Raw genomic sequence first — 12,002 nt, forward strand, 5'->3', positions numbered from 1 at the left:
GTAATGAGTTTTGTACATTCTCCCCTTGACAACGTGGGTTTCCTCCTGGTGCTCCGGTTTCCTCCCACAGTCCAAAGACGTACCAGTTGGTATGTTAATTGGTCATTGTAAATCGTCCTGTGATAGGCTAGGGTTAAAATCGAGTGATTGCTGAACAGTGCAGCTCAAAGGCTGGAAGGGCCTGTTCCACACTGTATCTCAATAAATGAACACCACTACAGTATTTTCAGAATTGTCTTCAGTCAATGTTGACACGATGATGTACTGTAAACACAACCCCCCCCCCCCCACACACACACACACATTGCTGCTACACTACAAATAACTTCAGGAGAGTTGAACTTGAAATGGATACAGTGTTTCCCTCCAATAAACAGTAGAAGCTATCAACTCTGCTCCCGGTCTTCGAAAGACTTTGCAACAAGGTCTTCCCCCGAACCAAAGAGTGAATGATGCCATTGTGCAGTAGTATGAACGTTCTCAATTCTACGTCCACTGCCTTCATGTTTCAACATCACCATTTCAGCTCTTCCTGACTGGTATCTTCTCCCACCTGTACAACCTACAATCTGTCTGCAGTCAGCTACATTTATAGATATGTAAGGTCAGAACGTGACAGAACACTAGAGCTACTCAATGAACTTACGTGGGTGTTTAATACAACAGAAAACTTGGGCAACCGCTCTGGAACGTCATCATTACACTCCATAAAGGCATACACTGGGCAGGGTCAAGAAACACTGAAACTGCAGCTATTTCTTGAAGATGGGAACTAGATTGTTAGTTCAAATGTAAAGATAAATGTAATCTGTAGAGTGACGGTGATGAAGGATAGGCCGTGGATAGGGCATAAACGCAGTCAGTCGGATGGGTAAATGAAATGTGTCTACTTTGATGCAAGAGGTATCAGGAACAAGGGCGGCAAACCTGGAGCATGGATCAGTATTTGGAGCTATGAAGCTTGTCTGTCACAAGGGCAGGAATAGCTGCTGGATGTTCTGGGATTAGAAGGCTCGAAAGGGACAGGAAGGGAGGTAAAAAGGTGGGGTGTAGCATTATTAATCAGGGATAGTATCACCCCTGTAAAGGAGGATGTCATGGAGGAATTGTCTACCTAGTCAGTGTGGGTAGAAGTCAAAAAGAAGGAGGGAGTCATCACTCTATTGGGAGTTTTCTATAGGACCCCTCAATATTAACAGGCACACTGAGCAGATCCGAAAGCAGATTTTGGAAAGATGCAAAAATAACAAGGTTGTTGTCATGGGTAACTTCCCTAATACTGGCAGAGTTCCCCTAAGCGCAAGAGGTTTAGATATGGCAGGATGTGTTAGGTGTAGCCTGGATCTTGTATTAGGCAACAAATTTGGTCAGGTGACAGATCTCTCAGTGAGTGTGCATTTTGGAGACAGTGACCACAACTCCCCGACCACCTTGGTCAGGGATAGAAGCACCAGGTATAGGAAAGTATTTAATTTTATTATGACGTTATTAGCCAGGTACTTGGGAGCCTACGTTGGAAACAGATATTCTCAGGGAAAACGGAAATTTGGAGGTTGTTTAGGGAGCACCTGCATGTGGTTCTGGATAGGCTTGTCCCATTGAGGCAGGGAAAAGATGGTAGACTGAAGGAGCCATGAATGACAAGACAGATGGAACATTTAGTCAAGAGGAAGAAAGCATACTTAAGGATTAGGAAGAAAAGATCCAACGTGGTTCCTAAGGTTTATAAGGTAGCCAGGAAAGAGCTTAAGAAGGAATTTAGGAGAGCCAGAAGGGGGCATGTGAAGGACTTGGCATGTAGCATGTAGGATTAAGGAAAATGCCAAGGCGATCTACACAAATGTAAAGAATGGAGGATGACTAGAGTAATGATAGGACCAATCAAGAATAAAAGAGAAAAATTGTGCCTGTAGAAGTAAAGGAGGTCCTTAATGAATACTTTGCCTCAATATTCACCAGTGAGAGGGAACTTGACGAATGTGGGGTCAGTATAGAACAGGCTATATGCTAGAATATGTTGATGTCAAGACAGGGAATGTGTTGGAACTTTTGAAAAACATTAGATTAAGTCCCTGGGACAGAATGGGATGCCCCAGGTTACTACGGGAATTGAGGAAAGAGTTGCTGCACTGGTGGCGATGAACTTTGCATCCTCACCGACCACTGGAGCAGTACCAGAAGACTGGAAGATGGCAAATGTTATTCTTTTCTCTGTTCAAGAAAGATAATAGGGGAAGTGTTGGGAATTATAGAGCAGTGAGGCCTACATCCATGGTGGACAAAACAGAGAAGAAAATTCCCAGAGACAGGTTTTAGGAGTATTTGGAGAAGCATGGTCTGGTTAGGGATAGTCAGCCGAGCTTTGTGAAGGGCAGGTCGAAACTTTGAGTCTGATTGACCTTTTCAAAGAAATGACAAAACATATTGATGAAGGTAGAGCAACGATGAGGTACATATGGATTTTAGCAAGGCACTTGACAAGGTTTTCCATGGTAAGCTCATTCAGAAAGTCAGGAGGCATGGGATCGAGGGAAAGTTGGCTGCAGGGATTTGGAATTGGCTTACCCACAAACGGCAGAGGATGGTTGTAGATGGATCATATTCTTGCCTGTAGTTCTATGACTAGTGCTGTCCAACTGGGATCTGTAATAGGACCCCTGTTCTTTGTGACTTTTATAAATGGGTCACATGACGAAGTGAAAGAGTGGATTGGTAAGTTTTCAGGTGGCACAAAGATTGGTGGTGTTGTGAATACTATAGAAGGTTGTCATTGGTTACAACGGGACATTGACAGGATGCTGAACTGGGCTGACAAGTGGCAGGTGGAGTTCAATTTGTAAAAAGTGTGAAGAATTACACTTTGGAAGTCCAATTTGAAAGGTTCAAAGTTGAACATAAATTTATTATCAAAGTGCATATGTATATGTCACAATGTACAAACCTAAGATTCATTTTCTTGTGGGCATTCATAGTAAATACAAGAAAAACAATAGAATCAATGAGAGACTGCACCCAGCAGGATGGACGAACAACTAATGTTCAAAAGACAACGAACTGTGCAAATACAAAAAGAAAGAAAAATTAAAAAATAATAAATATAATAAATGAGCAAAAATAATTGACAGCATGAGATGTAAAGTCCTTGAAAGTGAGTCCATAGGTTATTGGAACAGTTCGATGATGGAGTGGGTGAAGCTGAGTAAGACAGAGCACAGGATTAATGGCAGGATTCTTAGCAGCGTGGAGGAAAAGAGGGATCTTGAAGTCCTTCGAAGTTGCAGTGCAAATTTTCAGGGTGGTTAGTTTGTTAGACTTCATTCGTGGCATGGTTGCATTCAAGAGCCATGAGGTAATGTTGCAACTCTATAAAACTCTGGCCAGAGTATACCAGGAGTGCTGTGTGGAGTTCTGGGAGCCTCATCATAGGAAGGATGTGGGTGTTAGAGAGGGTGCAGAGGAGACTTAGCAGGATACTACCTGGATTAGAGAACACATTTAATAAGGAAAGGTTGAGCAAGCTAGGGCTTTTCACTTTGGACAAAGGACGATGAAAGGTGATTTGATAGAGGTGTACAAGAGGCACAAAGTGAGCAGAAAGCCTGAGCCTTTTCCCAGGGTGGCAATGGGTGATACAAGAGAACATCCTTTAAAGGTGATTGGAGGAAAGTTTAGGAGGGATGTCAGAGGTAGGTTTTTTTTTACACAGAGAGTGGTAAGTGCATGTAACATACTGCTGGGCTTGGTGATTGAGGCGGTGACATTAAGGACCTTTAAGAAACTCCTAGATAGGCACGTGGATGACCAAAAAATGAAGGGCTATGCAGGAGGAAAGGATTAGATTGATCACAGAGTAGGTTAAAAGGTTGGCACAACATCATGGGCTGAATGGCCCTTAATGTGCTGTACTGTACTGTGGCCTGCTTAAGGAGCCCACTTGGTCTTTTTTTCATATCAGCCTGCACAGTTACAGACCTGACACTGTAACTGACTGCCTTGCATTAGCTCTCAGCACTCTACAAACCGTCTTTGAAAGACCATAAGAGCTAGGAGCAGAATTAGGCCATTCAGCCCATCAAATCTGCAATTCCATCATTCCTGATTTATAACCCCTCTCAATCCCATTCTCCTGCCTTCTTCCCATAGCCTTTGACACCATTACTAATCAAGAACCTGCCAACCTCCTCTTTAAATATACCCAGTGAATTGGCCTTCACAGCCACCTGTGGCAATGGATTCCACAGACTCACCATCCTCTGGCTAAAGAAATTCCTTTTCATCTCTGTTTTAATGGGATGTCCTTCTATTCCGAGGCTGTTCCCTCTGGTCCTAGACTCCCACACAATAGGAAACATGCTCTTCATATCCACTCTACCTAGGCTTTTCAATATTTGATAAGTTTCAATGAGATTCCCCTCATTCTCCTAAACACCAGTGAGTGCAGGCCCAGAGCCATCAAAAGCTCCTCATATGTTAACCCTTCGGCATTGAAGGTGTGCAAATATTTGATTCAAATTCATGCTTCAAAGTTGATCCTTCACTTATTCTCCAAACAATACTGAGTTTTCAATGACAGGAAGATATTAGAGGGTTCAATGACATTCAGATGTTGGCCAGTTGCCAGTTTAATTTGAAAGAAAAATTAAACTAGCAGACACAAAGACATTTTCAATCTCTCATTGCAACATTGGGAAATTCACACCTGCTTCAAAAGGCCAACAATCACACCTCTGTCCAAGAAGAATAGGGTGAGCTGCCTTAACGACTATTGTTCAGTAGCATTCACATCTATGGTGATGGAGTGCTTTGAGAGGTTGGTTATTTTTAGGATCAATTCCCCTGCCTCAGCAAGGACTTGGACCCACTGCAATTTGCCTATCACCACAATAGGTCTACGGTGGATGCGTTCTCATGCGGCCTTGGATCATCTGAACAATACTAATACTTATATCAGCTGTTGTCTATTGACAACAGCTCAGCATTTAAAACATTCATTCCTACAGGTCTAGTCAAAAATCTCCAAAATCTGGATCTCCTCTGCAATTAGATTCTTGACTTCCTCACCAGAACTCCACAGTCCTGTGGATCAGAAGTAACATCTCCAACTTGCTGATAAATAACATTGGTGCATCTCAGGAATGTGTGCTTAACCCACTGCTCTACTCTCTCTACACTCATGACTGTGTGGCTAGGCACAGCTCAAAGGACTTCTATAAATTTGCTGATGACACAACCATTGTTGGCAGAATTTCAGATGGTGATGACAAGGCATACAGGAGCAAGATATATCGGCTAGTTGAGTGGTGTCATAGCAACAACCTTAGACTTGATATCAGTAAGACCAAAGAATTGATTGGTGGACTTCAAAAAGGGTAAGAAGTGGGAACACACACCAGTCCTCATAGAGGGATCAGAAATGGAAGGAGTGAACAATTTCAAGCTCCTGGTTGTCAGCATCTCTGAGGATCTATCCTAGGCCCAACATATTGATGCATGCACAAAGAAGACACAACAGCAGATTTATTTCATTAGGAATTTAAGATATGGTTTGTCACCAAGGACACTTGCAAATTTCTACAGATGTATCATGGAGACCATTCTTTAAATTTTCTTTATTTCTTTATTGTCGCCAAACAATTGATACTAGAGCGTACAATCATCACAGTGATATTTGATTCTGCGCTTCGCGCTCCCTGGAGTACAAATCGATAGTAAATATAATAAAAATTTAAATTATAAATCATAAATAGAAAAGGGAAAGTAAGGTAGTGCAAAAAAACCGAGAGGCAGGTCCCGATATTTGGAGGGTACGGCCCAGATCCGGGTTAGGATCCGTTCAGCAGTCTTATCACAGTTGGAAAGAAGCTGTTCCTAAATCTGGCCGTGCGAGTCTAACTGGCTGCATCACCATCTGGTATGGGGGGTGGGCAATGCACAGGATCAAAATGAGCTGCAGAAAGTTGTAAACGCAAGTCAGCTCCACCATGGGCGCTAGCCTCCTCAGCATCCAGGAGATCCTAAAGATGTCTCAAAATGGCAGCATCCATCATTAAGGACACTCATCACCCAGGGCATGCCCCCTTTTCATTGCTACTGTCAGGGAGGAGGTACGGGAGCTTGAAGGCACACACTCAGCAACTCAGGAACGGCCTCTTCCCCTCTGCCAGCAGGTTTCTGAATGGACGTCAAACCCATGAACGCTACCTCACGACATTTATTTCTCTCTTTTTTTGCACTACTTATTTAGCTTCTTAAAAACACACATACGTATATATACATACATACACTTCCTACTGTAATTCACTTTTTTATTACTATGTATTCAATTTACTGCTGCTGCAAAATAACAAATATCATGACATATGCCAGTGATGTTAAATTTGACTCTGATCCTAAAAATCACCCTCACTTTTCCAAAGGTACCTCAACTCACCAGCTCTTGGGTCTGTATAGAAGCATACTGTATTGGATGTTCCTGCAGCAATCCTGCAGGATCATAGAGAGCCACAATCATTGAGTCACAACACAGAAAAAGAGCCCTTCAGCGCACTGAATGTATGCCAACCATCAATTCCCCATTTCCAATATTCCTAAATACATTAATCCCAATTTTTATTCTCCCCACATTCCCATCAACTCTTCCCAGAATCTGCCACTCACTCACCCACCTCAGTAATACAGAGTGTCCAAATAAGCATCCGTTAGTCTCGTGAGACCATGGATTTGCACCTTGGAAGGTTTCCAGAGCGCAGGCCTGGGCAAGGTTGTATGGAAGACCGGCAGTTGTCCATGCTGCAAGTCTCCCCTCTCCACGCCACCGATGTTGTCCAAGGGAAGGGCACTAAGGCCGATACAACTTGGCACCGGTGTCGTCGCAGAGCAATGTGTGGTTAAGTGCCTTGCTCAAGGATACAACACGCTGCCTCAGCTGGGGCTCGAACTAGCGACCTTCAGATCACTAGACCGACACCTTAACCACTTGGCCACTACCAGCAGAGTGTCCAGTTCACCTACCAAACTGACACATTTCTGGGACGTGGGAGAAACAGATCAAACCATTCCAGGAGAAGGTACAACCAGACAATACTCAAGGTCAAGATTGAACCCGGATTGTTGGAACTCTGAGGTAGCATCTCTACTGGCAAAATTTTCTATCCCAAGATTGCTTTGTAACTGAAGAGAGAAGCTAGCAGTGCCCAGCAGCCTTTTTCGTTTTGTAAACATTGACTCGTGGATGTGTTTGAAACCATCTGTCAATGATTAAATGCCACAGTAAGAACGTTTCGGACTCTAAACTCTTTATAACCCACCTATTGCCACCCCAATCCCCAGCCCCGTGGCTCACAACTACACAAGTGCCCCGACCCTGAGGGTGAGGGTACTTGTTTATGCCCAATGGCACATGGGCATTGCACAAGGTAGGGAGCAAGAGAAAGTGGAAGATGCCCGAATAAAAACGTGGGGGGTGGTAGGAGGGGGCTAGCTGGAAGGTAATAGGTGAAGCCTGGTGGGTGGGAAAGGTCAAGGGCTGGAGAGGAAAGAATCTGATAGGAGAGGAGAGCGAACAATAGGAGAAAGGGAAGGAGGAGGGAACCCAGGGCGAAGCAGTAGGCAGGTGAGAACAGAATGAAAGGTCAGAGTGGGGAATAGAGGAAGGGGGAGGGGAATTTGTTCACTGGAAAGAGAAATTGACCTTCAGTCCATCAGGTTGGAGGGTACCCTGACGGAATATAAGGTGTTGCTCTCCCATCCTCAGGGTGGCCTCATCTTGGCGCAAGAGGTGCTCGACAAAATGGTCCTCCAATTTACAACGGGTCTGTTTGGGGCCCTGAATGGGGGTGAAGGAGGAGTTACATGGGCAGGTGTAGCACTTGGGCCACTTGCAGGTAGATTAGTGGGGAGCAATGGAAAGCAGGGGTAGGGGGATTTGCTACGATTAGAAAATAAATAATGCAAAGATAGACCTTGGGAGGTTGGGATATTCTTTGCGATTCAGGTCAGCATAGTGATCTGAGAAATGTTGCACCCAGTGATGACCTCCTTAGCAATTCTTCAACACTTGCACACATGCAGATATGTCTTTAAGAACTGACCATTGAGGGTGTGTCTGTGTGACTAAATTTCACCAGCTGTGGGAAATTGAAGCAGAGCTCCAATTACACCAACACACATCAAAGTTGCTGGTGAACGCAGCAGGCCAAGCAGCATCTGTAGGAAGAGGTGCAGTCGACATTTCAGGACGAAGGGTCTCGGCCTGAAACGTCGACTGTACCTCTTCCTACAGATGCTGCCTGGCCTGCTGCGTTCACCAGCATCTTTGATGTGTGTTGCTTGAATTTCCAGCATCTGCAGAATTCCTGTTGTTTGCTCCAATTACACCCACTGTTTCCAAAACTGTGCAGTTACACAAAGAAGTCCTACCATACCATTTTTACCCAGCGCCGCTTGCAATATCTTTAGATTTTTCCACAACACATGGGAATCACATGGCAGCCCAATGAACAGTGCACACAAATTTCTAGCTGTCAATAGTTTATCAATTAGAAATCTGAAAAGAACATTTAAAACCATCCAGTTTTTCTTGTTCACTCTTTATGTTTCTTTCTTAGCCACAAAGGAGACCGCCGCACAACCAAAGTTCAGTCTATACAATGAAAGTATGGCTTACCTGTGGGACAATGAGCCCCAACTCTCCACTGCTGAGTACCCCAAATCCATCCATTCAACCAGTCCTACAGAGTTATCAGGGCAGTCATCAGCACTTGGAACAATCAGAGAACACGTGGATCACACTGAGAGTACGCCAGCCTCAGGAACTAGCATGGAAGTAGACGGAATATAATGCAAAGCTCGAGTGAGGACTGAAGGAGATGAACGGAGATGTGGGACACGTGCAGATTAGAAGTGAAGTTCAAAAGAAAGAGCTCAGTCCAACAAGCCAAAGTCATTTGCAGACATGAATGAGATCTTGGACACACCGCCAGAGGTGACTGATATGGACCCCAGTCATCGTTCAGATAACTATTATCCTGGGACATCCAACAGATGGCAGTATTCAATGATGACAATGTTGGGTGGAGGCAACTGAATGCAAAATTATTTATTTAATTAGAAATATATCTTGAAAAGTTAAAATTTGGATCTGTAACAAGTTTTTAATATATGATCTTGAATAACTAAAGCTGAAAGTGTTCTGTTCTTATTCTTTAATTTTATAGTGGAGTTGGATGACTTGTTTATCTATTCGTTGGTGACCATTGCTGCTCTACACAGCACAGCTGGCTGTATGCACATACTGGAATGATTGCAACAAATCACGTCGACCGTCATTTAGCCTTTTATGGGGTTGGGGGGGGAGGCGGGTTGGAGTTGTCGTACCTTAGTGCTTTGTCTCCTTGGAACGGATATCAGAATTATTGCCAGTTGCACATTAATCTATGCAAATCTTTTACAAAATAGCATAAAAGGAATTTCCAAAGAAAACTGTGGTTTTGTGATTCCTGAGAGGCTACATAACAAAAGTTCTAATTTTGTGCATTGATATCTTACAGATCCTTTTTATTTAACCCCAAGACGCTTTAGCTGAAGAAATGGTATGAATTCTGTGCTGGTACAATCCTCGTTAATTTTTTTTTAAAAATCTGAGCTTAAAATTGCCGTTTTTCTCCCAGAATCTAGTTGAGTTATAGAAAGAATATAAAGCATACATTTTGCCAAGCCACCAGTATTTTTGCTTACAAACTTTACATTACTTCAAAATGGCATCAGCTTTTCATTGACAAAAGAAAGGTAGGAGCTGAGCACTTCCGTGCCCAGTGGCAGGAGGGACCTTTCCCCACAATGCCTTTATGGGGGCTGGATTGTGTTCCAGCACATCCCTCGGGGCACTCCTGCACTCTGGAATGTGCCAGTTTGCACAGGAAAGACCAGCAGGTTTTCAGAGGATCAAAGTTAATTTTTTGCTGGTCTAGTTTATTGTCATACGGCGAGGTACAGGTACAAAGGGAAACTTACAGCAGCTAGACAGGCATATAGATTCAGACAACACACAAAACACAAATGGTTCAAAGCAATGGAGAGAGAATAAAGATGCATAATGAGACATTAGTGTAAAACGCACACACAAATCAGAGACAAGTATTTGATAGCGCACTGGCCAGGACCTGATCGTGGGTCCTGATGACAGGTCTCGGATCAAAATTCCTCTCCATAGATGCTGCCTGACCTGCTCAGTTCCTCCAGCGTTTTCTCATGATAATACCAGAGGTGGTCCGTGGTGTTCCTTTGCTGAGTTAGGATTAGATTTGCGCAGGTTAGTTAAAAAAAACCTGGAGGATGCAGTATAGTAGCTGTTCCTGAACTGGTTCTGCAGGACTTCAGGACCCTGTATCTCCTGCCTGATGATCTTTACTATTTATCCCAATGGAGAGGGCTCTCCTCACCACCAGCCATGTGAGATTTTGGTATTTGAGATTTCTGATGATGAGGTGTTCTTTGATAGTCAGCTCAAGAAACCTGACAGGACGCACCATCTCCTCTTCTGTCTTTGAGGGTGTTGCATGCAGCCCACTATTTAACAGAGGTGGCCAAGGGTGCTCTTCAGCACAGATTTCCACAGGGGACATGTGGTAATGGCAAGGTCCAATTGAAAGGAATGTGACCTGACATAAGGTCAAACCCATCCCCTGTAACATCAGGGCCAATAGAACCTCAGCAGAAAATGGCCCTTGGTGTTCACTTTCTCGTGCTCAGCTTGAAACATATACAAAGATGGTCATGAGGGAAGAGGACCATGCTGGATACATTTCCTTTTCAGATCCGTGCCTTGCGTCTCTGTGGACATGATCCATTTTGAATTTCTTGATGAAATGGAAGGTTGTTGTGTTACCACAGCACAAGTATAGGGTATGGGCCATATCTGTGCCATGTACAACAATATCAACACGTCACACCTGATGACTAGGTTCATCCCCACAATGAAGAACAAATTCCACTCTCACATTCTTAATTTTGATTGCACTTTAGCAAGAGCTTTACCTGTGTTTTCTTGTTGCCTGAACCAGATTCCCTGCACCTTCAGGAAGCATCTTTCCTGATGAATTTCCCAAAAGTCTCAATATAGAGGAAAGAGGAAAACCTTGTCTAGTTCCAGATTTGATTGGGAAACTTTCTACTTCTGAACCATTACATAAGACAGCATTACTGACATCTGTGTACAGCAATCAAATCTTGCTACAGATTCCCTCCCCAGTCATATTTTACAGAGCACGCCATCATGTACTTGCACAATTTTCTATCAAATTCTCTTCCTCCAGACTGACTAGCCAAGAATTCACCTCCATTTTCTGCACATGTGTGATCATATCCATGGCTGTCAGAGATCTTGCTTTGAGGTACAGCGCAGGTAAACACGAATCCACTGGTGGTACCAAGCACAAAATCTTTCAATCCATATTTAATGGTGGAATGACTTCTCTTGCTTGTAAATGAGGGTGATGATTCCTTAGCTTGTGAATTCTGGCACGTTGCCAGCTGGAAGCCTAGCACTGGACACTCTCCGGAGGTTTGACCCATCCTGTCCCACCCAGTCTAATAAGTTCATCCAGAATTAGTCATTGGTTCAGACCCTCGCTCTAGGTGTCATCTAAAACTTCTGAAATAGAAGACTGGAAATTAGACCATAAGACAAGAGCAGAATTAGGCCATTGGTCACTGAGAGTTTTGGATGTGCTGTGTCCTTCCATTCAAATGGGCTGGCAGAGGATGATTTTTAGATCATTAATTTATCTGGCTGTGAGGATATTACTGGAGTTTACTGAGTCTCTCCCTTAAGGCTGTTGATCCCAGAGGTCCCTCTGTGAGCCTTTTGGGAAGAATTTAGAGCACATCTCATCTGATTCCATGGAGCAGAGTCTGGATCCGAAGATGATCTTGGAGAACTCCCATGGCAAAGAGCAAGGCTTGTTCATTCTTTATCTCCTTGACAACCAACCCCATCGATTGTA

General features: G+C 43.7%; 1 protein-coding gene across 2 annotated transcripts in view; it reads left to right on the forward strand.

The window, feature by feature from the left end:
• Window positions 1-9,470, forward strand: part of LOC134339306 (protein Niban 1-like) — a 76,346-nt gene extending 66,876 nt beyond the window's left edge. For both annotated transcript variants that reach the window (XM_063035691.1, XM_063035692.1), the window contains one exon: window positions 8,607-9,470. In XM_063035691.1, the coding sequence (XP_062891761.1) occupies window positions 8,607-8,839 (233 nt within the window). In that variant the 3' untranslated portion in view covers window positions 8,840-9,470. The remainder of the gene's footprint in view (window positions 1-8,606) is intronic.
• Window positions 9,471-12,002: the final 2,532 nt, after the last annotated feature.

This window comes from Mobula hypostoma, chromosome 29 (genome assembly GCF_963921235.1).
Source record: "Mobula hypostoma chromosome 29, sMobHyp1.1, whole genome shotgun sequence".
Lineage (NCBI taxonomy): Eukaryota > Metazoa > Chordata > Chondrichthyes > Myliobatiformes > Myliobatidae > Mobula > Mobula hypostoma.